At 38.7% G+C, this 26,540-nt stretch overlaps 2 protein-coding genes across 8 annotated transcripts in view; one reads left to right on the top strand and one right to left on the bottom strand.

Moving 5' to 3' along the window:
- Positions 1-381: 381 nt before the first annotated feature.
- On the bottom strand, positions 382-20,907 carry CIRSR (corepressor of RBPJ and splicing regulator). Of its 3 annotated transcripts, none has more exons than XM_087919923.1 (10): positions 20,777-20,907; positions 17,940-18,034; positions 16,743-16,816; positions 15,096-15,109; positions 14,947-15,002; positions 13,612-13,660; positions 13,328-13,445; positions 6,968-7,074; positions 4,942-5,027; positions 382-2,339 (listed from the first exon to the last, which is right to left on the bottom strand). In XM_087919923.1, exons 1-10 carry the CDS (start codon positions 20,846-20,848, stop codon positions 1,670-1,672), a joined length of 1,341 nt encoding a protein of 446 aa, XP_087776049.1. In that variant the 5' UTR covers positions 20,849-20,907; the 3' UTR covers positions 382-1,669. The 3 variants fall into 3 exon arrangements, with proteins under 3 accessions (XP_087776049.1, XP_087776051.1, XP_087776050.1); XM_087919925.1 differs by having other exon boundaries at positions 14,947-14,999; XM_087919924.1 differs by lacking the exon at positions 15,096-15,109 and having other exon boundaries at positions 14,947-14,999; positions 16,726-16,816.
- SCRN3 (secernin 3) overlaps positions 20,852-26,540 on the top strand; it is a 17,926-nt gene continuing 12,237 nt past the window's right edge. For 2 of the 5 annotated variants that reach the window (XM_087919927.1, XM_087919929.1), the window contains exons 1-4: positions 21,148-21,271; positions 22,658-22,829; positions 24,161-24,342; positions 25,631-25,830. In XM_087919927.1, the coding sequence (XP_087776053.1) occupies positions 22,659-22,829; positions 24,161-24,342; positions 25,631-25,830 (553 nt within the window). In that variant the 5' untranslated portion in view covers positions 21,148-21,271; position 22,658. Of the gene's footprint in view, positions 21,272-22,657; positions 22,830-24,160; positions 24,343-25,630; positions 25,831-26,540 lie in introns of all 5 variants that reach the window. The other 3 variants (XM_026697035.2, XM_087919928.1, XM_087919926.1) reach the window with 3 other exon arrangements.

Here is a 26,540-nt window from a genome sequence, read left to right as displayed (position 1 = left end):
AAGTCGTTTATGTAAAGAAGGTGTGACAGCCTGGAAGATGTTTTTGATGTCTGATAGCCCTGGCCTGACTTCTTCAATATTGTTGACAAAGGAGTCAATGCAGTAGTGATGATACAGTAGGAAATAGTATTGATGATACAGTAGTGATGATACAGTAGTGAGTTTCGTTGAAAGAGCCTCTCTTGATATTAACTTCTACTATTATTATTTTAAACTAAAGTGACAGATCTTTTCATCCTTACTGGGGTAGACTCGATATGTATTTTATCATTCAGAAACATTATATACAAGAAATAAGAACTGCCCAATTTCACCACTAGCCCCAATTAAACATGGAAGTCAAGGATTTTAATTTTCAAGTAAGAGGAGAAAACAGCACTATCTAGTTTATATATTATTTTTATTGATAATCAGGCCAAAGAATGTATTTTCATTCTGTGAAAATGTCACCACTTTATTACTTTGCATTCAAAGGCCACAGAGTTTAATTGTATAAGTTTTATTATAAAACTTATGATGAAAGGTAAAGATGTAACATACATCAGAGCTCAGCTTTGCAAAGTGAGTCACATTTCATTTTTATGCAAAAATCTCAGCATGGCAATGTAAAACAGTACAGAAAAACTAGCATTGATAAATAAGATTTAAACTATAGCAAGACTGCAAAATTGCTCAGTGCCCCACTAATGAGGACTGCCAAATCCTTCAAATCTTAACAATAACGATCTGCAGTTTAATAAGATAGGGCTGGAATGGACGCTATATTTCTGTAGCATACAACACTTAGAAATTCTTAACACAAAAAATATTTTTCTCAAGTGCTGCAAAATAACTGACACTGTGATGCCAATTGGTGTTCACACATTTAGATGGTTGTGATGAAGATATACTTTCACAAGGACAAAACATATTTGCCTATGTTGAAGAATGCTGCTCTGCTGCTTCAATTTAGGAAACCATCCTCAAAAAAGAACCTAAAAGTTCAGATCGAAATAATCCAGTTTTTATGCCTCTTAACAGGAATTTTATTCCAAACAACATTAAATGCAAACAAAATAATTCCATGTCTCTGGAACAGCTTCTTTTGTTTCTTGCAAGGCCTGTCTAAATATATTATCTAAAGAAACATGCTATTGTTGAAACTCCAGTACCGAGTCCTTTTCCTGCACACTAATCTCAATGGCGAAAGAAAGCTGGATGTACCAAATCACTTTTCTTCCCACTCCCTTCCACCTCCACAATTAAATAATTTCAACAGAAAAGCCTGGTTTGTGTTTATTTACTTGTTACATGATAGATACAACATAAGTATGCAAGAATGCTTGAAGTGTGAAGCTGAGATTTTTCTGAGAGCTTATGAGACCTAGAGGGGCACAGCAGGAGCCCTTCCCAAGAGCTGTTGAAAAAAGAAAGAAAGAAAGAAAGGAAGGAAGGAAGGAAGGAAGGAAGGAAGGAAGGAAGGAAGGAAGGAAGGAAGGAGGGAGGGAGGGAGGGAGGGAGGGGAGGGAGGGGGAGGGAAGGAAGGAAGGGGAGGAAGGAAGGAAGGAAGGAAGGAAGGAAGAAGAAGAAAGAAAGAAAGAAAAGAAAGAAAGAAAGAAAGAAAGAAAGAAAGAAAGAAAGAAAGAAAGAAAGAAAGAAAGAAAACAAACCACATGCCCACCCACTTTCTCTATTTTCTCCTCTCTTTGCTTCTTTCTCGGTGCTCCCTCTTGCTGTATTCATCCGGGTGGCTCTCTTTATGCTTCCTTTGCTCTCTGCTTACCTCTGAGGTGTGGCTTTTTACTTCCTTACTCTTGTCTGGCTCCTCCCTTCGACTGTGAGCCCGCTGCCTTGAATGGGAGCTTTGCCTGCTCCTCTCCCCGTTGTTGTGGCTCCTGCTTGCATGTCCGGGTCGTTCTGATTCTTTCCTCCCCTCTGGGTTTTCCTTTCTGCCTGTGGCGTCTCTTTTGCTCTCCCCGGAGCCCCGTTTGTTGTTCTCCCAAGAGCGATCTTCCTCCTTTAAAGGCTGAGGCTTCTCTCTCCCTTTGTCCTTGTTATCATGGCCGCCGGAGGGATCTTTGCAAAGTTTTTTCTTCCCCCTCTCCTCATCAGAATCACTGCTGTCACTCTCTGCAAGCCGGGTTCTCCTTTTTTTCTGAGAGTCTATTTTTCTGTGAGGGTCTTTGCCTTTGCCGCTGCTCTCGCTATCACTGCTGCTCGCTGAAGATTGGCTGGAGGAGGTGGGAGAGGACCTGCTCTTATGTTTCCTGTGCTTACTTTTACTTTTTCGCTTCTGCTGCTTTTTCTTCTTTTTGTCTTTCTTCTTCTTCTTTTTCTTCTTCTCTAGGTGATCTAGTTTTCTTTGATTTTGAACACAGAAAAAACGAGCAATGAAACAGAGTGGCATAACGGGGTAATCCTTTATTTTATTTTTTAAATGTCAGCAAGTAGACCGTACACCAATGATGGAGAACCTTTTTGTTGTGCTATGATGAAAACGTGCGCGCACCGGCACCCACAATGCAATGCGCCCCACCACCCCCTGCGCACGTGCGCGCAACACCCTGCCTCCTTACCTGCACTGCGCATGTGCATGCCTCCCAGCTGATTTTTGGCCCATGTGAGGCCGTTTTCACGCTCCCGAAGGCTCGAGGGAAGCCTCTGGAGGATGAAAATGGGCCTGTTTTGGCATTTCCAGGAAGGCCCGTTTTTCAGCCTCCCGAGGCTGCAGAGGCTCCCCTCGAGCTTCCGGGAGAGTGAAAACGGCCTCACATGGGCCAAAAATCAGCTGGGAGGCGTGCACATGTGCAGTGCAGGTAAGTTTGGCTGGGGCTAACGTGCCTGCACGGCACGCATGCCATAGGTTCGTCATCACGGCCCTATGTATTTTAAAAAAGAATCAGTCCCCAAACTTGCATCTCGACTCTTTTAAAGACATCCTTGATATTGTATATCCTGATTTAATCAATGCATTTATCATCTTTTCTTTCTAAAAAAAAAAAAAAAAAAAAGGCTTAGCGCAAAAACTGGCACTAAAATGTTCAGACACTAACAATTATGTCTCCACTCCAGTCACAGAATTCAAAAGAAGCATGATTTTATAGCAGAGGTCTCCAAACTTGGCAACTTCAAGACTTGTGGACTTCAAACTCTTTTTAGGTGGCTGGAGAATTCTGGGAGTTGAAGTCCACACATCTTAAAATTGCAAAGTTTGGGGACCCCTGTTTTATAGCATGACTGCTATAAAAGCAGAGCACTACTGGGAGTTCTCAGCTTACAACTGTTAGTGACCATTCAAAGTTACAACGGCACTGAAAAACGTGAACTATGACTGTTTTTCGTAGTAACCTTTGTAGCATCCCCAGGATCGTGTGATCGAAATTCAGATGCTTGGCAACCGGTTCCTATTTATGACGGTTGCGGTGTCCCAGGGTCATGTGATCACTTTTGGGGACCTTCTGACAAGCAAAGTCCATGGGGAAGCCACATTCATTTAACAACCCTGTTAGTAACTTAGCAACCGCAGTGATTCACTTAACAACAGTGGCAAAGAAAGTCGTAAAATGGGGCAAAACTCACTTAAATAGAGATTGTGGGCTCAATTGTGGTCGTAAGTCAAAGACTACCTGTATTATCCAAGTTTGACTAGGCAATGTGTAAACTGGAACAGGTTCATCAACATGAGACACTCTACCTGCAGAGTTCTCAGCCAGATCCAGCAACTATTGCTGTATATGTACTGTGTTTCACTGAAACTAAGACCCTGCCTTATATATTTTTTTGCCACCAAAACAGGCACCAGGTCTTATTTTCGAGGGGAGGAATGTCCACTGACTCACCTCACTTGCACGCATCACCCCCAGTCTCCTTTTCACTGTCAGAGGCCTTCAGGAACTTTTTCTGCGGCTGGGAAGGCTTTCCTGAAGGCCTCTGCAGCAGGTTACAGAGCTCCAGATCTGGAGCTCTGTTATCGGCTGCAGAGGCCTTCAGGAAAGCCTTCCCAACCTTGCCGGCTGCAGAACAAATGGGCCAGCAAGGCAGGTGTCGGGGGTGTGCGAGGCCTGGCTACAACTGTTTGAAGGTAAGTGTAGGGCAGCTCCATTCCCCCACCCCCACCCTACCTTAATTTTTATCCATGTACCCTGGAGTGGGCGGGGTCTTAATTAGGGCTTATTTTGGGCACACATGTAAACATCAAGCTAGGGCTTACTTTCGGGGTAGGACATATTTTTGGGGAACACTTAGAGAAACAACCCCTAATACACTGGTGGAGGAAGCACTGCTTAGGGTGCCTTACTTCCTTCTCCCTGCCCAGGAGATAAAGATAATCCATCACACTTACATTGGAGTGCATATATTTATCATTTAAATCCTTAATTTCTCTGCCCCTATTCACTAGATATCTAGGTATTTAATCAGAGTAGTACAAACATAAAATATAAAACAAATGGGTCAATTATGTACAAGCTCTACTTTCCTAAAAGTCACTTTTATCAACTACAGTAAAATAAGACTGGGTTAATGCTGAATCCAGTTAAGAGCAAACGGCATATTTCCAAATGTTATTTTTTTGTTAAAAAAATAATCCATTATCTTTCAGCTGCAGTATAGAATTACTCAATGTAATTCATGTGTTTTCTCCTCATAACAAATTAGCATATAAAATAGTATTATAACGGGAACCGTTTAAGGATCACGTAATCGCATTCTGCAAATGCTAAGTATGTAAAGATTCAAGAACGCAGCAAAGCAAGAGGAAGGGATTTCAGAACCCCAATAACCCCCAGCTCTCAGCAAATCCCACGCAAATAAGCGATGAATGATAATAGACTTAAAATCATGGGAAAAGATAAGTCGTGATTAACTATTCTGCACCATTATTCTAGAATAAATAAAAGCATAGTTATTTAACTTCGAAATAACTTCTTGTTAGTAGCCTCTACATCCTCATGATATGATTACCTCAAAAGTTTTTGTTTTTGCTTCGTTGTTAAGGATTTCAGAAATTCTACTTCTGGGTCATCTTCTGCCTCGCTTGCAACGTATTCCTAAAAAAGTGAGTGTTAGAGAGAGAGAGAGAAAGAGATTACGAGAGATAGCTAGAGAACATGGCCGGAAGGGAAAGTATGGAGATTACAGAATATAAATAATATATTTTTAAAGACAGTTGAATAAATATTGTTTTGAGAGGCAGAACATATAACGCTGTGACAAAGAAAAGAACACCAAGGTAATGCACGAGGAATAGGGTCAACTGGCTGGCTTAGTTAAGGGGGTTAGTTCCTTTCAACCACATCTCCCCATTCCCCTTTTAAACCCCCCCTTTACCCAACTGGAGCAGTTCAAGGCTGAAGTGCGCTAATCTGCAACCATAACATTACAGGTAGTCCTCAACTTACAACCACAACTGAGCCCAAAACTGCTGTTACTAAGCAAGAGAGTTGTTAAGTGAGTTTGCCTCCACGATTATGGGGATTCTACAACTCTCCTAAGTGTGAAAGATGTTCACAAATCACCTTTTTCAGTGCCGTTATAATTTCGAACGGTCACGATACGAACTGTTGTAAGTCAAGATCAACCTGTACTTTGTCCCCATATGTAGTGCAGTTTAAAGGGAGCCTAGGACCCAGCAGAGGCTTTTGCCCCCCAGAATTCCCAGCCTGAATAGCCGATTTGGAGGACATTAGAAACGCCACGTTTAAATAGTATCACCCGACAATCCCATTTACAAGGATCTTGTGCTATGGAACTCGTAGAGGACACCACAAAAAGAAGCGGAACCTTAGGGACACAAGGCATCTAGAAACTTGTATGAGGGGCCACCGGTACTCTCTGAGTGTTTGTTTTCTTGCAAACGTTTCATTACCCAAACTAGGTAACATCATCAGTGCTAGTAAGGAGTGTGTCAGTTTGTAGGCTTGCCCTATGGGTATGTTAGGGGTGGTCTTAAGATATTCTTCGGTGGGCTGTTTGCTGTTGGCTTCTTTGGCAGTTTCTTGATTGGGGTATTGTTTACTCTTGATTGTTGGTCTGATGTAAATCTTGGAGTTAATCTATGCTGATCTGGATTTTGATTGCTGGTGGGTCTTTTAGTTCCCTTTTCAGCTGGTTGATTGTCTCTTTTGCATAGTCTATAGATGCTGTTAATGTCTTTGTGTCTATTGATGGAAAATTTGTCAGAGTGCCAGGCTTCTAGAAATTCCCTGGCATTTGGGGGATTTGGCTGCCCTCCTTACTAGCAGTGATGATGTTACCTAGTTTGGGTAATGAAACATCTGCAAGAAAATAACCAAGCTCAGAGAGCACCAGGGACCACTCATTCCATCCCCGAGCTACAAATATTCTCCTTTATTAGAATCGTATACCTTGCTATTAAAATGCTCCTTTTGATGAGAAAGGTCTCTGACTGATAATTGCAGCATCATGTTCTTTTGTCCGATGGTGGTTTAACTAGTGAGGTAAAATCCAAGAAGCAGGACAACTCTAGCTCTGGTGACATATTCCCATCTCTGATGAGCAAGGGTTTACCCTACATTTGTCAAGCTTCCCTTCTGGTCGCCATGCAGAGAGAAATGATACAATCTCCAGCAACACACAGGGCAGTATTCAGAATTGCACCTCCAAAGTATGGCATCCCCTGGACGGCACTGTCATTATTTTTCACCCAGGGATACGAGTTAGATGAAGCAGCTGCCATCATAAGCAAGCAAAGAAAAGTCAAAGCCATTTCCTCTGGTAGATAATAAATCTCTACTAACCTGCAGGAGGCTTTTCATTTATTAAACTATGGATTGGACAAATTCTAGGCTATCATTCCAGCTAACAAAAAAAGTGGGAGAGCAGACTGCATTTGAAGAGACACCGAGCTTTCTCTACCTATCTGGCGTTCCTACGGTTATGCATATTACAAAAACATGAAGCAACAATTCACAACCAATCACATTTAGATTTACACACATTTTCAGCTTACTGATAAAAAGATCATTACCTGGGATGGATCATTTGCGGTCAAGTTTCTCCCCAGTACATTTTGTTTCAGTGCAAACCCACTGTTTCTCATCTCCGCTATTAGCTCTGAGGGGTGCATCGATGGCCCTGTTCACCAAAATCACAGTTTGAATGTATCATTTATATCTCTCTACCTTTTTTGGGCTACACAGTGGGAAATTCAGTGGAAGCTTTGTTAAGTAAAATCATAGCTAAATCAACGCAATAATCTTCTGCTGAGCAAATAATCAGATACGATTTTCTAAAACAGCAGTCTGGAGATTCAGAATAGAAAATAATTGCATTTTTCCTTAAGTGCAAGGGGATTCTCTTCTTATGTAACTTTGTCACATTGAAAACAATATATTTTAGCTAACGTCTAGCTATAAGCATTTGATACAAGTACACAAATTGAAGTACAACAAGCCAGCTTCCAAACTAAAGCATTTTCTGACATCAAGAGTATGCATTAGAGTCGGTATTCACAAGCTGCATGTGTGAGTGTCTATGGTCCTGACCTACCAAAAAGAGTGTCACATTAAAAAAAAAAATACAGCCTTCTCTATTACAATTCACTCTGGGCTCTGCTGTTCCTTTTCCAGTTCAAGGAGGAAGCCAAGTAGACAGTGTTTCTACAGTACAGCAGGCAGCTATAGGACTGTAAAGTCAAAGAACCCTTGGCGATACATAGATTCATTATTAGAAGTATGCAGATGTTTAATTTCTGCCCTAACCTTAATCCAATGAAATAATTTTATTTATGGTGTCAGACAAATTCATTTATCATGTTAGGGGATCAACACTGCTTTAGAGGAATAGCATCTAATCTCTATGTAGCAAATGTTAAATAGGTCAAGGCTGGGAGGTAACATGGGGAGGTCTCCATCCTTGCACTCTCATATAATTTGACTTAGCATAGGATAAACTGGGGCCAGCTTTTTCAGATTTCATGGCCTTCACCATGCTGAGAAGTTTTGGGCATGTTTTCTCAAGTTTCCATCCTAATTCACAGCCTAGTGTTTCCTAATGGTGTCAATGTAGTTCCGTCTTGCTTAGTTTTTCCCAAAATTATTCAAGGTCAGTCAGGTGTTGTTTACAACATGACGACTGTAGCAAATGGTTTTTAGAGAACTTTTCAAAACATAAACACTAGATATGTTTTTTTAAATGTTAAAGATTTTAAAAAGCCTTAGTCTAGCATAAATCCTTGATGAAAACAGTTTGAAAAAATTAAAATACATCTTATACATGTAAATAGTAGGCATTTTAAGATTGATTTTTTTTTTAAAGTTTAGCTAGTGCTTCTAAGTTTAACATTTACTCTGCTTTTAAGTTTATTTAAGGGCTTAAGGTCTACGTGTTTATGAAAGTGTTCAGAATTTGTTTGTTCTTAAAACTGCCTCTGCTCCAAAACAATATGCATTTTTCTTTTCCTTTAACTAAAGAGATTTCCACACACTGGCTTTATTTTCCTACATACTGTGCAAAGAAATTTTACTTTAATGAGATTAATGTTTTCTTAACCAATTTGCCTTATCTATCCTATGATTAGCACTGCAGACTCGATCTAAAGTGGTACCATTGCAAGTAGAAAAGCAATTCCTACATAAGAAATTCTGAATTTAATGTTCATTTTAATATATAAAATATTAAACATGTTACATTAATATTACAGCATGAAAGTTTGCTAAGAGTTAAGCATCTTCTTATGACTTGGTTATTTCACAGCAAGAATCAGGCTGATGCCGTTTTCTGGCTGTGAGGTTCTTAATTTACTGCATTGTTACTGTACACAACTATAAGCTTTGGGAAAGCTGACTGGGTTACAGTTAATCACCAGCTGATTAACAACAGTGTGATGCCATTAAAAAACAAGATTAATAAAAATTTTGTCTGTATTCACAAAATCACATTTTTCAAACAATAAGAAGTAATTTCAGTTCATTATTCTTCCATCATTTGTTATGTTTATACCTTTTCACCAGAAGATCAAGATGACAAGCAAACTGTTTCCCCGATTAATTTAACCCTCAAAATAAAGAACACTTGTAGAAGAATATGGCTGGTCCAAGTTTTGATGAGTGGTTAACTTGAATCAGGCTCTTTCTATCACAGCCCTACAGAATCTTCTGACTCCACACTAGTTCTTATCTGGATTTCTATCTGGAGTCTTGAGTGCCACCTCAAGAAAATGATAGACAAACTGAAGCAGGCTTAGAGGACAGCAATGTTGGGTGAACAAAAACATGAAAAGGAGTTTATTGGGGGGAAATGGAGGAGGTATATTTGTTTGGAGGAAAACACAGACAACATTGCCCAAAGTACCATATATAAGAATTATTAGCAGATTGTAAACTAGATTTCAGGTCTACAAAAGGAGAGAACATGAGAAAGAGACTCAAAATAAACCTGCCTTGCTGGGCATAAAAGCAGTCAGAGGAAAGTCTGTCAGGTTTTCAAATTTATGTTATCTCTCAGTTTCACTAGTCCTTGTGGTGACCTCCTCTCAGGGCTGACCTCAATCTCGGGAGCTTCATTATTCTCTATTCCAACAGGCACTGAACTTTTACTTTTGGTTGTAGAGATGGCGTCAGATCGTCAGGACATTCTACAGCACAACTTGCTGATGTACTGTTACGATACAATAAACTGTGTGGCTGTAAAATTAACAGTCTTGCACAGTGTCATGACATATTTAAAGAGAAGACAAGGTTCGACAACCAACAGCCCAACCAGAACTTCTTCACTCCATGGACCTTTGAAAGGAAAATTTGGAAGCTCGGGTTCAATTTCTGATTTTTACAACTTGGCGTGAATTGTTTCGGTCAGCCAGTAGAATTTCCTACAGATTACTCCAGGTTGGGGCTCTTTTGTTCTGGGCCTGCCAAAGGACGGGGCAGCCTAGTGGTCTGTGCTTCTCAATGAAAGCAATGATCCATGATGAATCATTATCAGAACTTTATGCCAAGATTTAGAGCTGTATTTGATGATTCAGCTTGGAGATGAACCCCAACTGAGAGATCTATAAGCTGAACACAGAGTTTGTGAGAACATATTGGATTTTCACTTATCTCCAGAGAGGAATGATTGACCAGGTTTGAGAAGGACTGGATGAGATGAGAAATGAGTTAGTAAGTGAAGTCACACCAGGGTATTGGGAAGAACTGTTCCACATTGCATGTTAATTGATGCATGATTAGATAACGGAGGCATGGAGGAAGGTTTTATAGTAAAGGGAGGTTTTACAGCCTTTCTTCACTCACTCTTTCTTTCTCACATCCTATTGTTGCTTCTTTGGATGTCAGCACTGGAAAGCTCATGCAGATAAAAACTTTCCTGTCCTTTGGCTGATGTTTCTCCTATGCAGGTGCAGAACCAACAACCAAGACTTACTCAGTCCAACACCTGAGTCAGCTGTGGAATTACAGAGTAAGCAAGTGCCCAAATCGCTCCAAAACCTAGCATTTGGGAAATTTTGTAGATTCCTCTCTCAAGACCTGGACAAACAAATAACCACATCTTTCATATCAGATTAGAGCATAGCAACAACAGGGCTTGGATGAATGACAGCCACAGACTGAGGTTTCACCTCTTCTGTCAATGAAAAACAATGGCTTCAAAACAGCCATTTAAAATATTCCCCCTTCTTTTACAGAATAAATACAACTCTGCCATAACAGACTACAGGGCCAGAGGTAGTGTTCAAAACTTTGTACTGGCCACTAGCTCAGAAACTTCTGGTGGCCAAGAAGCAGAGAAGATGTCACGGAGTATTTCATCTTGTCACGTCTGTTGCTGGGGAAAGGCTATTCCTTATCCTAGTTCCCCCTTTAAAATGGGTCATCCTTGCCGTATCTGTTTCCTGACTTGGTCTATTTTGATGGGTTGATCATTGGTTTGGAGAAAACATAGTGTGGGAGAGAGCATTATAAGATTTATCAAACAAAGAACAGTTGTTTGGCCAGGAAAAGATTTATTGTACATCAAGTATAGAAGGGGGAAAAAAATCCAGCAGAAATTTAGGATAAAATTCGTAATTATATGAGCATTTTGACAGGAGAGCCAGGGAACCTTTCTTTCTGGAGATCAGCAATGGTCAGTCATTTATTGCAGATGCTATAATTCTGAGTATCTGCAGAAATTATGATGCAAAGATTTCCTTAAAACCTTTATTTCGAAGATAATTGTAAATATTACATTTAATGCACCGGATTAGGATCTGGTTGGCTGGAGCCTTAAAGGAAAGAAGCAGTCATCACTGTGGCCTTCTGAATGAATACTCACCCTTTTTAAAAACCATATTAAAAATTTTTTAAAAAATCTTCCAGACAATTCAATTGTATGTGCCAAAAGTAGAATGTTTTGACTTGCTCTAGAATAACTTTGACCAATTTCTCTAGTGTTGTATTATTTATTCTGGTTTTGCTAGCAACAATTCAGAATCCTGCTTTGGCTCTACTTACTACTTTGCTAAATCCTGGTATGTTTTTCAGCATTTTCACATTATTTTAAATGCTGTAAATCAACTTTTTTAGAACAATAGATAAACAGAGTGAATATATATCAAAGGGGAAAAATGAAGAGTTTGCTATCATACAGCAAGGTAGAAAAAAAAAAAAGATGTCCTAAAGAGGCACGATATCTCAGTACCATTTTGCGCTGAGAAAGCATTGCAGACCCAATTTAAAGGTGAGGTCCTTAAAATGATTGATAGCACTTTCCACTCTAGTCCTCCAATCAGGGTGGCTGCTCTAGTCTACTCCTTGCATAAACATCAGTGTGTGCCTCCAAACGTTTCTGATCTCCAACTCCTATCTGCCCTACCCAGCAAAATGAAAAGTATTACAATCCAATGCATCCTTATTTTTTAATTATTCCTGCTACTGGACATATAATAGCAAGAAAAACTGGAGTGAAAGTTTCCCTGGGGATAGGTGTGTATATCTGCTTAAAAACGCTGCTAGAAATGGTCAATTCTACTTCATTGTGTCCATGTAATGTAAAACTAAGACTAAACTAGGACTTGTGGCAAATTCTAAGACAACTGCAACACTAACGCCCCCTCTTCCGTGGCATCGCTTAAGTTCTACTATTTTCAGATAGAGGAAGAGATGACATTGCATCTAACCTGCAATGTCAGTTTGGCTTCTGAAAGTATCAGCACTGTTTTTCCGGCATTTTTGTCATGGTTTGACGAGAGTAATAACTAACAGATACCAATATTTATTGGAAAGCAAATGGTTGCTTTCAATGAGGAAACTCTTGCCTAGTTAATCACACATCATGCCAATGCCGTACAATGTACAAATTTGTACATTGTACAAATACAAATATACAATGTACAATGTACAAATCTAGTACAAATAGAAAAGTAGAGCAAAAACTTTCGCCTTTTTTATTACGAATGGCGCAAGTTAATATCAGTATTTTTTTTAAAAAAAAGAAAAAGAAAACAGCTTGGGGTAAAACAGCATTTTGATTGCCTAATTTAACTTTATAAAGGATGTAGTAAATCTTATAGTGGGTCTCGATAAACGGCACAGCTGGAACATTCTCTCACTGCTATGTGGTTTCCAATGATCAAAGTAAGTTACTTTATATGTCGGAGTAAGATTTCATAATGGAAATAAATGCATCATGGGGGGAGGGGGGGGAGTACAGTTGTCATGAAATAATTACAGTCCTGGCAGATTACAGCCAAGGCTGTACCCCAGGGGTGTGATTATCCCATGATAACCACATCCAGTGAAATTGCCTTATTGCAAAAATAATCTCCATTCACCAGCAAGATATATTATTCAATAGGAGACTTTTGAAAGTGGAAAGATTATATTTTTAAAAGTCTGAATCGACAGATGGATTAGCATTACAGTTGAGGAATAAGGAGGGGAAAAAAATCCTATCTCAAATAGAGTACTATTTCTTTTGGTTACTTGATATGGAGTGGTTTTGCTTTTAAAGTACTTTTAGAGAGTTCTTATTAGTTCCTTACAGACGTTTTTTCAATAGTTTGGGTGGAATCATCCTGAAATCACTCTATCTGAAATATTACCATGGAATCAGTTGCCTGTTTGTAGGTGGGATACAAACATGAGGTACAATTTGGTGGTTCTAATATTCATAGACAACTCCATGCAAAGACTGAACAAGGGAATACTGACTGAATCACATTGGCTGGAAAATTCATCAGCATACAAAAAGACTTTCTCTTTACCTAAGATACCTGAAAGCATTTACAGAAGACCTTCGATTCGAATCCTGCAAAGTTAAGCACCCAATCGTTGCTGAACTCAATAAAATAAGAATAAATAGAACTCAACATTATTTGACAAACTGACTGAAATTCATTTTCGACACTTACCTGAGCCATCACTGGAAACGGAGCTTGCATTAATTCCAGAAAGGCCAAATAAAGGACATTCCCGGTCTGTGTTGACATGGCCCCACTTGTGACATTTAATGCATCTCACATTCCTCACCTGAAAATGATTCATACTGAGTTAATTTCACATTTCAAGGCGGTATGTTCTATCCCATTATATCCAAAGTAAAGTTTTCATAATACAAGCCTAATGTTATTTATTGTACAATGCTAAATACATGAAATCCATCCAAAATAGAAGGAAGGCAACGCATAAAACTTACCTGGATGCCAAATGGCTGGTCTCTAATGTTCATGTCATCCTTAGCATACCTGTTAAACACAAGAAAGATGCACACGTATATTATTTATGCATTACAAATCATTATAATTACTAATTACTGGGGATTCAAACAAAATAAAACATCAATTGTTAAAGGTGCAGAAATCACAGCATCAAGATGTTTCTGAATTCTAATTTATTCACACTTATCCAAAAAGTGTATAGATATAGATTTGGTTTTCTGGACATCAAGAAAGGCTAAATGAAAAGGGAAATCTCCTCTTATGGTTCGTTTAACATGATTTATAAATAAGATTCCAAGATTGCTACTCCCTGGGGAAGCCTTAAAGAACAACTATTCCCTAACCTTTGAAATATCTATTCTCACCCTTTTTATTCAAGCTGCCACATTCACCATGTCAAGGCTATGATCCTCGTGGGTTTTTAATGATCTAAAATCGTGTTGCTTTCATTGTTTTTATTTGCTTTCCTGCTCTACTCATTATTCTTACTGTTTTAATAGAACACCACTGCTTCTTAGTTTTTATTGTTCTATTTTATGCGCCTCTTGCCTTTGCTCTTTTGTGGTTAAGCTGCTTCAGATTTAATGCAAATTTAAGTTGTATAAGACTTTGCCTATTCTTCGGTTTGGGATGCTGCATCATTTCTCTTTTAAACAGAAAAATGATAGACTGACATTTTGAATAAATATATACACAAGAAAGATATTAGCAAGATGGTTTCCTTGGATTTCATTGTTTTCTCCCTCCTGGTCACTTTCGGAAGAGGGAAAATTTTTATCAATATGGAACTTTGTTCTTAGTTTTTGAATGTACTTATTATGTATCTGATGATGGAGTGAACTACTTGAAAATAACTCTGGCTTTCTCTTGCTATAGTCTTCATCTCCACTAAATCTGGTTCAGAAGGTTGAGATGTATTCTGAGATATATTTGGGAACTCTAGACAGGCAAAGAGCAAGAGAAACTATGTAACATGAAGTCCTTGAGTAAAATGCTAGATATTATGTGAAAGTAATATCTAAGCACAGAATATGTACTTTACAGCATCAACAATATTATTGGCTAATTGTTGCCTTCCTTCCATTTATATTTTCCCAGTATTTTATTCTAAGATCTGATATGGTAATTCATGTATTCAGCTGATCTATTTCTGTGGGGAAAAAATACAAAAGATAATGTCTATTGAAAAGGCAGTGCCTCTGTTCATTTTGTAAAACATACAGCTTGAGACAACAACCTTCTTGCTTAAAGAACGCATCCATGAAAACAGCTCTCAGAATACATTAGTCAAATTATAAAGCACTAAGTCTTACTTTTCACGTGGAGCTACCTTCTGCCATTCAAATTTGTAATCGGTTTCTCCCTCCTGCTAAACAACAATACATAAACTCAAGCTGTTATTTATATACACATTGAAATTTTGAAATATGAAAAAACATGACAAATTAAACATTGAAATTACCTCTTTGGTTTCTTCTTTGGTGATCATGATGAAATGGCAGGGAATAGGATAAGGCAGACCATTAGGTGAGACATAAGTAGGCAACCGGGATATCAAAAACATTCAGATCATGCAATTCACAGACCTCTGAAAAACACCTTATTTCATAAAGTCAATCTACTGAAATTTAGTTTTTGACAGGAGTTTTATGTAATCATACTCAAGAAATTCACCACATGTAGACTTACTCTTCAGTATTCTGTTACTTATTTCAGGATTATTATTATTTTTACAAAACCAAAAAGTACAAGAATATTTAATCCACTATTGCATGACCAATCTGCAAGGGTTCAAATTTGAACCAGAAGAAGCATTTCAGTTCTTTGTCTAAAATGACTCAAAGACTTAAATCTTCTAGTGTATTTGACAAGAACACGGGATCCTCTCCAACTTCCTATATAGCATCTATAGCAGGGATGTCAAACTTGAGGCCCGCAGCCAGATGCGTCACGCACTGGCCACACCCACCCCTGGTTTAGTGAAGGGGGGAAAGTCGCGATACGTTACGTGACAACATGGTGTCGTGAGTTTGACACCCCTGATCTATAGCCTTTTTTTCTTTTTTGCCATATGGGAGATTAAAGATTTCCCATCTCAGTATAAGGAGTCTTTCTTAGAGGCTCATAGTCTGATTAGAGACTTTGAGAATATCTGCATGACGTTTAACAATAAGATGGATAATAAGTCCATTCCTAGAAAATGAACACTTCATTTGAATACAGGATGTACATTACTTCCAACTATGGCAAACTGCAGAATGTACTATTACCGCATTTTGTGGCAGACTGTTCCTAATTTTAAATCCTGTGGCCAGAAGTCACTTTACCGCAGGGGTGTAAGAGTGAATATGAACTGCATTGTTGATTAGAGGAGCAACTGTCAGTTCATAAATTTGCTTTCAGTTCTAGAAGCGGTAAGCTCTGCACATCACAATATTTTGATACCCATTTACAAAAAGCAAACAAAATAGGATATGAAATTCATGTTCATTACAACACAAGATCCCACTTCTGAAATCAACAACTGTGGGCATCACTGCAAACTTTTCATTTTGCTAATACTGTTGGCTGTAGTTTCTAATGGTCTCTCTTAAACTTTGCAATATCATCTACTATAAAGAAACTTGTACCAAGTCAAACTCCTTAATGGAATGTTGCTATTCCACACCATTCAAACTGACACATCCTGATGTGTTAGATTTCAACTTCAAAAAGCCCTGGCCAGAATGGAAATTGAAGGTCCACATATCTGGATTACCTTGGACGGCGTCAAACTTTCACAGGTGAAAGACATTAGGTCTTACCCAACTGCAACAGCTTTCCTGTGTGTTTGAGAGAGTGGTCTTTCTCACCCTTATCTGGGTACACCTGGAACTGAAATTGTCTGCTAGAAAAATATTTACTCCTCCATGTGTTAACTGTAATTCTCTAGTACTTTTCAGTTATAATTAAAATGGGGGGAGATAATGATGAGCACAGGTGTACAAAGAATCTGCTGAAAAAAATTGTCACAGTTAAAACAAGATGATTAAGAACACTTTGATGAATGTTATAGTTACCATACAATTGTTAGTAAATATTAAGTTAGTTACTAAACAACTAAAATTACCTTTTTTTGCTCCGGGTGGTGCTTCGTACATAAAATTTAGACCATTCTTGACACGTTCATCTCCCATAAGCAATCTTTATAAACATATAATAAAATTATGATATATCACAAGATATATACATTGATTCAAAATATATTTTAAAATAAAGGTAGCATGTTTCCACCATAAGAGGTAGCTCATTTTTTTACTAGTAGAAACTTTAAATATCTGAGTGCATAATAATAATTTTAGCTTAAGCAATAATTACTTTTTAAACCCTGGAGGTTCAGTTCCAAATGCATTCCTAGGCTTGACTTAACTTTTATTCCAAACATTTTAGATTGTCATGCACATTTCTAATGCACCAGTGGGGTTGAAAATATTTTTCAAAAAAATTTTTGTGTTGAATTTAGGTTTAGTTTGTCGCCCAAGTGACTGCCTCTGAAGGCTTCTGGACTGGGGCTGAAAGGTGAAAGTGAAAGGAGTATGCTCCGTCCCTTAATTGGGTAGACCATGTTGCCCTGATAGACCAGTCTCACCGGAAAAAAAAACATTTTTCAAAAAAGAATCCACATGTTGAATGCAATTTATAAAACACTGATATTCTCTGATCTTTCAGTCTGAGCAGCGCAGGTGATCTGAGACTAAATCCCAAGGAAGTGAGCCAAAGAAAGATTTGCAGACTGTAGAAAGTAGAAATTGCTTCATAGCACTGCTTCAATGACCCAGGACACATACACTCTGTTGTGCAACCTATTCTATGGAATAGCATCTTCCATGGGATCTGGATGGCTCTCACCTTACTGGCCTTCCATAAAGCTTTAAAGACATAGCTTTTCCTTTCAGTTCTGGAGCTGGGATATCATATGAACCTAGCTAGGTTTTTGCCTATTGATTGCATGATGGAATGGATTGCTTTGGATCTTGGGTACATTATATCTGACTGTTGGCTATAATTATTTTCAATCATATTGTTATTTTGGAGTTTTTATTGTCTTTCAGAGTCCCATTTTTGAGCTGGATGGCCATATATATTGATTAGATAAATAACATCTTTTTCAGAAATGTTTATAGCAAATAATACATTTCAATCATGTATTGAAATGTTATAAAACAAGCATGTATAATAAAGGCAACAACTAATAGTCACAAAGTTAAAGGATTATACTTTGATTATAGATTATCACCCAAGTGTAAAATAATGAGCCACATCTCACCTGTTATCATAAGATTCTTGCTCTTTAAGATATTGCTGCATTAATTCTTCTTGTTTCTTTCTGTCATAAGATATTTTCTGTTCGGCCATCCATACCTAGTTAGAACAAATTGATTTTGTAAAAAAAAAAAATCCGTTCCTGAAAAAATTCCTCCTTTTTCTTTCTTGAATTTCATATTACATCCACACTGCTCTAAAATTCTGTAATTTTAACTATTACTAAAAAAAAATATCCAGGTGTTCTTGAAAGACTCCAGTAAGAAATGATGGGCCTTTTAACAGAAATATTTAATATAGAAGTTACCTTTCTTACTAGAAATTGAAAGGGAACTCCAGTTCATTATGCTCCATGGGACTATTATCACTATGATCCATGGAACATTTCATAATAGTTTGCCTCTTATGGATATTAACATCTCTGTAAAGGTGAAGAGACAATTTGACAGAAGCAAAACATATGTTCAATGACAACCTATACAATTGAGTCTCTATGGCACTCCTTTGCTTGAGGGTAAGAAAACACCCCTAAAGGTAGCTGAACCAATGGATTTGTTCATCAACTTCTTGGAAGAAAAAGACATTTGAAATGAAGCAAACTAATAACTGATCAAATAGGCAATTGGCACACTTAAAAAACCAGGAAGATGGGATTTTACAGATTCTGATAAACAAATCAATGGAAATAGCCTTGATATTAACATTGCCTCTATAAAATGATATCTATATTATTAATAATTAATAATTTATATTATTAGTAATCTACTTAAGCATGTAAATAATTGTGAACAGTTTGTGACTAAATGTGAAGTATTCTTTTTACAATACAGGTAAATTACAGGAGAAACTTCTATGATCAGAAAGCTCACCAGGAATGGTCTAATACCTTTCGCTGTTTTGGTTGATGGACAAGACCCCTCTCCTTTTTTCACTGGAAATTTGACTTTGGAAGTTCCATGCTATATCAACATCTGCTGACTGCTTATTTGAGAACAAAAAACACAACTTCACTGAGTTCAGTGAGGCTCATTTCCAGATAAGGATTGTTGCCTAAAAAGCTGCATTAATATAAATACTGAATAACAAACCTGGCAATTATACTTAGTTTATGGCTTAGTTGTTGTTTTTTGTTTTGTGCCTTTGGGTTAGTTTTTACTCCTGGGAACTGAATGGACTACAGTCCCTGTGGTATTTTGGCAGTGTTTTCTGAAATGATTTTCAACTCCCTGCTTCTTAGGAATGAGTATGTGTGACTGGGCCAAAGTCACGGTCCCCAGTTTCTAGCCTAATGACTTAACTACTACACCAAACTGGCACTACACTATTCACAAAGTGTGATATACATCCAGGAAAATGGATTGATACATCATATATAGTGAGAAGACAGCCTAAGCATCAGTCTACATTATATTTTGGAGATATCTTTGTGGATAGCACACCTACACCTTAAAACACAAGTTACCTGACTTCAGGACAGTTATTTACAATCTTTGAACAACAGTATATGTATATTCTGTACATTTTAAAATTTATTTTACTTTATTTATAAACAACGCAAAGCAACAAACTTATCTAATGCTCTTTTATCCTCTTATTGTCCCCAAAACAGAAATACTTTGAAGTGGGCTGGGCTAAGAAAGAGCAATTGGCCCAAAGTCACTAGCTTTCATGCCTAAAAAGAGAACTAGAACTCCCAGTCTCCCAGTTTCTATTTCGATGCCCTTGTCACCTAGACAAAACTGGCTCTATGCCAGGGATAGCCAACCTGATATACTTCAAGTGATTTTTGACTTCAATTCTCCTCAGTTCATGCCAGCATGGTTGGTAAGGATCTGTGGGAGTGGTATTTCAAAGTATCTGGAAGATTTCCTGATTCTGCTTTAATGGATGATGTTTGGGGATCCATTTGATAGTTGCTCTTCCTAAACTTTTCCATTGCTAATTCCTCCATCCCACTTTATTTCTGCCCCATCTTTATTCTTAAGCACATAAACCAACAGGAGTTATAGCTGTCAATCTAGAGTCTAGCAGCGGGCACCTGCTTTAAATTCAATAGGACATGCTATGGAAAAGAAGTGCCTAAACCTGGGATACAAAACAAGACATTATTATAGTATAAATGTCCTCCACTCTTTCTATGTGAAAAGGGGATTCATAATGGAAGCAGCTAATTCTGGTCCCTATCAGAGCAATTATCTCCAAGCAGAACAAACCAGAGGAAGCAGAAGAGGGGATAAATTGGCAATATGCTGGATTTATTTATTTAATTTGGAGGACAGGAGGGATTTTGTTTTGCACCCAGGATATATATTCAGATGAAAAATCTTTTTTCCCCCCCAGGGAGGAAAGAAAACACCACATGGAGAACTTCCGAAAGTTCCTTTAAACTGACTAATCAGTACAGGTAGTCCTCAACTTACAACCACAATTGAGCCCAAAATGTCCTTTGTCAAGCGAGTAGTGAGACTTGTTAACTGAGTTTTGCCCCACTTTACGACTTTTCTTGCCACAGCTGTTAAGGGAATCCCTGCAGTGCTTAAGTTGATAACCTGGTTAAGTGAATCCAGCTTCCCCACTGACTTTGCTCATCAGAAGGTGTTCACACGATTCCAGACACGCAACCTTTATAAATATGAATCAGTGGCCAAGCATCCAGATTTTGGTCGTGTGATCATGGAACGGTCCTACGTGTGAAAACCTTTTTTTTCCCCCAGTGACTTTGTAACTTCCAACGGCCACCAAACGAACTGCTGTAAGTCGAGGACTACCTGTGTACATAAACATCTCCGATTCAGGGAGAGGCGCTTCTCTCCGGCTCTCCTGCGGGAAATGGCCGCTCACCTTTTTAATATTGGACTTGGAGGCGGGGTGAAAGTCCTTTTTGCACATGAAGTTGGCGAATGACTTCCCCATGGTGGCGAGGAGGCGGCCACCGCCGCCGCGGGGTCGGAGAAAGAGAAAACGGCGGCCCTTTTTACGTTGCGACGGTGCTTGTTGGCTTCCTCCGCCCCGCTTCTGTTTACTTCACCCGGGCCAATTTCGGCTTTGACCCGGCGCTTCCGGGGCGAGATCGGCAGCAGCGGCGACGTTTTCTGCAAGCCGGAGGAGGCCGGGAAGTAGCCCTGCGGCCCGGCTAGCAGGATTGGACGCCGACTGAGAGGGCGGAAAAAGCATCAGCGCGGCGCCTGCTCCGCGCAAGGCAAAGGCGGGGACGCCAGGCCGACTTGTGGATCTGACGTAAGGCTTTGCGTGGCTCTGCCAGTTTCCCCATTATAAAGTAAGAAGCCCAGGGGGAAAAATAAATAAACGCCTGCCCGACCTGAAATAGAAATAGCAGTGAGCAGATTTGCAACAGAAAACACATTTGAGCCATTTGACGCAATGTGGACTCAGCAGGAAAAAAAGAAATCGCTTGCTAGCTTGGCGTGACCTGTTGTTGCCTGTTGTTGCTTTGGCATTTTGCAAATCTTAGTAAAGTTTTAAAACTACAACTTGTGCGCCTTCGGGTTTGTTCCGGCTTTGGCTCTGGGGGAAGGTCTGGGTGGCTTTAGCTCTGTCGCGCAAACTAGCAGGGTCTGGTTTACACATGTAAAGCCACAAAACCGGGCTCGGCAAGCCAGTATGGTTAAGCGGGGAACCGATGCCCGGGTGGCGTGAACATGGAGATAAGAGCCATATATTATAGCTTTTTGTCTCCGTGTTAAGGTTCACGCTATCCGGGCATCGGTTCCCCCTTAACAAATCTAGAGCCTCAGCCTAGTGAGTAAGTGGTGGAGTTGCTGTTTGGAAAATAAATCTTTCCCCCTTGATCTTCCACCAGCCCAGTTCTGAAAAGCATCCAGATTGGGAAAAGCTACCTCCTTGCTATGTTTGGGCTAACTTGTGCTAGTGGAGAATCTGGATGGAGTTGCCTATTCTGTCTTTCTGACAACCCTTGATTTAGCCCGACAGCGTTTCCCTTCCTTCCTTCCCCCTTCTGGTTTCTTATGTGCAGTGCAGTTCTCACTTGATAAGCTCCTCCTGTCTACTCCATTAAAAAACAGTCCTACCTGTTTTGTATACAAGGTAGGAAACATAAAACTTCCTTGGATGTCCAATCACACTTGGCCAATAAAGAGTTATATTCTATAACAATACTCCCTCGTCCTATTTCCCCCACAACAACAAAGCTGCAAGATGAGTTAGGCTGAAAAAAAGTGACTGGCCCAAGTCAGTCAGTCAGTTGGTTTTTCATGCCCAAGGAAGGACTAGAACTCACAGTCTGCTGGTTTCTAAGTCAGCATCTCAAACTGGCTTTCATATATAGTACTTACTTATTCATTTACATGTCTGGCATCTGATCTAAAAAAAAAAAAGCTGGATTCATGCAGCCTATTTTGTAATTGGTTGGATGGTGGATGTTTTTAAAAGATATAAATTTCTCCAGGTCTCTAGGTCATTATTTGTGGGAATGCTGGTTGGGAATTCTGGGAATCAAAATCTACATACCTTAAAAGCTGTTGAAAGTTGAGAAACACTGATCTAGTCACACATAGCTCTGCTCAATAATTTATTTTAGTCCATGTATAAGAGAATTTTTACAGGGGCATGTGTGACCTTTGGCAATGTCTTATATTTTTCCTAAAGTATTTGTTAATAAAATATCAATATCTATTAGAATACAATAGTGGTTCTTCCGTTATAGAACATTCAGAGAGATATGATTGTTTATTATTTTTTCAGGATGGCTAACAGTATTGCCGAACCCTTTTCCTGTGATACTTTTGTGGCTCTGCCTCCAGCCACACTAGGTGGACGAATCATTTTTGGAAAAAATTCTGATAGGCCTTCTGATGAAGTCCAGGAGATTGTGTTTTTTCCTGCTGCTGATCATGATCCAGGTCAAAAAGTTGAGGTAAGAGCAATATTTCTAAAAATAGCAGAAAAACCTGTTAGGAAGTTTTATGATATTTTTATTTTAAATCTAAACTTAAAAGATAAAATAAACACATTTATATCCAAAATTGTGTAATTGTATAGCTTGCCTGCATAGGTATCTACATGGAATTGGAATGATGAAATGTGCATTGCAGTTTTTAATGCAAATGACCCATAAACTTGCAGTCAAATCTGGATATAAGTACAAAAGAGAGAGAAAGTGAGAGATTTATTTTGTGATGACACAATATATCTTATATCATTTTTGCCTCAGTGCAGTTCTAGTAGACACCTTTTCTGGATTGAAATTGTAAACCAAGAATGGAAATTGCCCAGCCATCAAAATCTGGCTTATTCCAAGTCTGATCATTGGAGAATACAAATTAGCTGTCAGGTTTTGGCTCAAGGTTGAATTAACATTTCGTGTGATTTGTCTGATTTTGGGTTTTGTGTATTCTGCACACTCAGCCCTTACAATGCATAAACTGTGGTTTATGATTTAATTCATTATTTAATCCAAGCCAATTGTAATCCAAATCATGATTAAGCAAACAATAGCTTAGCACAATGTGTATGATTCTAGTTACTATTATTTGCATCAAATGGTAATAGTTCTCCATAATTCCAGGCATCATTCTTTCCTAGTTCTGTGGTATTTTAAGAACTTTTGCAAGCAAATACATTATTTAATCCTTTTCATCAATATTTAATTTGGTATAGAGGGTCAGAAAATCTAAATTTGAATGGTTTTTCTCTTTATCTTGCACAATGAAAGAGACAACTCAAGGTCATGCCAACAAAATATATTCTCTATCTTAGAATATTTAGAATACATTTTAGGATATAGGCTGGTAAAACAAGGACCCAGATTGTTGATGGTAATATGTTAACATTGTAAACTGCTTAGGGCTGTAAAGCACTATGAAGTGGTATATAACTTTAAGTGCTATTGCTATAGCCACTTATCCTAAATTTAAAGGTAAAATATTGCATGGAGATAGTTCTGTTGAATTTAGATATAGTTTTCATAAGAAAAATCATTTTAAAAGCAGGGTTTGAGCCCATCAGTTGCTACATTGAGACAATACACACAGATTTGTGTGGGCACTCACTCAGATTTTTGCTTTTGTTGCCTTCCACTGGAACTCTAAATTCCAGGACCTCATTTTGTTCAAAAGAATCTCATAATTCCAGTAAGAGGTTTGAAGGCCCCACAGCACTATGATAAAAGCTCAGGGAAGTACTGAATCTGTTATATGTAATTTAAAAATAATCTGTAAAATATCTTTGAAATTATCATTATTGCAGTGTACTTATATAGAAATTGAACAAGTACCCAAAACCTATGCAGTTGTCCTGAGCCGTCCATCCTGGCTATGGGGTGCTGAAATGGGAGCCAATGAATGTGGAGTCTGCATTGGGAATGAAGCCGTATGGGGAAAAGAAGAAGTCTGCGATGATGAAGCTCTCCTTGGCATGGACCTTGTCAGGTTGTTATTAAGTCTGTTGGATAAGATATGAAACCAAGTGGAAACTAATCGGTTGTTTTATACTTGCAGAGCTTTGTCAAACAGCCGTCTCTGGAAAATACTGTATGAAATGGAAAATAAACAACTCTGATATTTGATCTGGAGCAGGGGTGTCAAACTCGATTTCATTGTGAGCCGCATCAGGGTTGTGATTGACCTCAGGGGGGGCGTGGCCAGGGTAGGCCTGGCCAGCTTGATGTCACTTGTGTTGGCCCAAGCGCTCTGCCAGTGAAAAGGAGCTCCGTTTTCACTGGCAGAGGGTTGCAGGAGGCTGACAGCAGGTGAAAATGGAGCTCAGGAGGGATGTGTACAGCCCTCTTGAGTTCCGTTTTTTTGCTAGCAGAGGCACCGTGGGCCGGCCTTTCGTTGTTTCCAGGGCGGCCTCATGGGCCAGATCTAAGCATCCCACAGGCCAGATCCGGGCTGCGGGCCTTGAGTTTGACACCTCTGATATGGAGAGTTTATGCTTAAATGGGGGCTTAATGCAGAACGATGCTGCTAAAATAAAAAACTGAAACATAAGCTTTTGAAGGAATTAATTTAGCCTGGTTCAAAAACTATGAAAGGTACAAAATACTACAGGCAGTTACTGAGCCACAACCCTTCGTTTAATGACCGCTTGAAGCTGTGACAGTGCTGAAAAAAGTGACTTGCAACCATTTCTCACATTTGCAACCTTCAAAGGGTCTCATAGTCACATGATCAAAATTAGGGCACTTAGCAATCAGAATGTATTTCTGCAGTTGCAGCATCCTGAGGTCACATGATCAACATTTGTTACTTTCCTAGGTACTTCTGGCAAGCAAAGTCAATGGGGGAAGTTGGATTTACTTAATAGTCGCAGTGATTTGCTTAACAACTACAACAAAAAAGGTGGAAAAATCAGCCATGATTCACTTAATGGCTACATCACTTAGCAACAGAAGTTCCACTCTTATGTGTGGTCCTAAGTCAAGGATTACTTGTAGTTCATAAAATCTGATTTTCCTACGGACAGCCTATCAGTTTGAGGATGTCCATAGGAGAGTTTTGCATGCACAAACAGACAAATGGCACCTGTGTCATTGCAGTTTTGTAGTTACTAGAATGTTGTGTAGATGCGAGTGATCGTTTTCATCCCAAAAACTTTTGTTTTAAGGTTCTCAACATGAGCCCAGATGAAGAAATAAATGAGCCTGTTCAAATTCTGTCTTTTAAAGTTGAAGATGAAGAATGTTACAGAAAGCTAAACGCTTTGATTTGATTTTAGGCTTGGACTTGAAAGAGCAGATACTGCAGAAAAAGCTGTTGATATTATCGTTGAATTGTTGGACAAGTATAATCAAGGTGGAAACTGTATGGAGAGTGAAATGACATTTACCTACCATAACAGCTTTTTGATAGCAGACAGAAAAGAAGCTTGGATTCTGGAAACATCTGGAAAGTTCTGGGCTGCAGAGAAAGTAAAAGGTATGAATACTAACCTTTATTCAATTTTAAGACGTCTCAGTGGACAATGTCTGTCTTTCATATTTATCAATCATCTGTCTACCTATCATCTAATCTATCATCTCTCTGTCTCTCTCTATTCAGCAGAGCTATACTGGTAAAAATGATGTCACTGATGCTATTACAGTTTTTACAGAAAGCCTGTTACAATCTGTGGATTCTTTGCCAGCTGAACCTTTAAAAGTAAAAAGCAGCTATAATCCTCATTTAAGCCTGAAAGGCTTTTGGGGCAACTTACAACCCTCTCTTCAGATTTCTCCAGCACTGAGGAAAAAGAGAATGGGTGGGGAAAGGAAAGCATTTTAGAAATGATTCTTCCTACAGACATACTCCAACATGCTTCATCCTCGTCTGTTAAAAAAAATTAAATTGGTGAACAGTTATAATGAAACATCTTAGCATCATATTAAAAACTGGCATACATTTCAGTTGCCAAGACCTGGCTGCTTTCTTCCTGCCATGTGCTTTATTTCTCTTTTCCAGTCACAGTATTGAGTTAGTGCTAATGCTTAAATTGATACTTCTTGGTTATTTACAGTTTTAGCTGTGAGGAAAAGTCTAGTTTATAATTGGCCCAATGTGTTTATTACTGCCAAATATAATTATTGCAAATGAGGAAGGAGTGAGTCAAGAAGTGGTCAACATTCATATTGTGAGATTTAGTTTCTTTC

Source organism: Pseudonaja textilis, chromosome 1 (genome assembly GCF_049901715.1).
Source record: "Pseudonaja textilis isolate UNSWEBS1 chromosome 1, rPseTex1.2, whole genome shotgun sequence".
Classification (NCBI taxonomy): domain Eukaryota; kingdom Metazoa; phylum Chordata; class Lepidosauria; order Squamata; family Elapidae; genus Pseudonaja; species Pseudonaja textilis.
The sequence above is the reverse complement of the archived record's forward strand: the minus strand, read 5'-3'. Positions and strand labels throughout refer to the sequence as shown.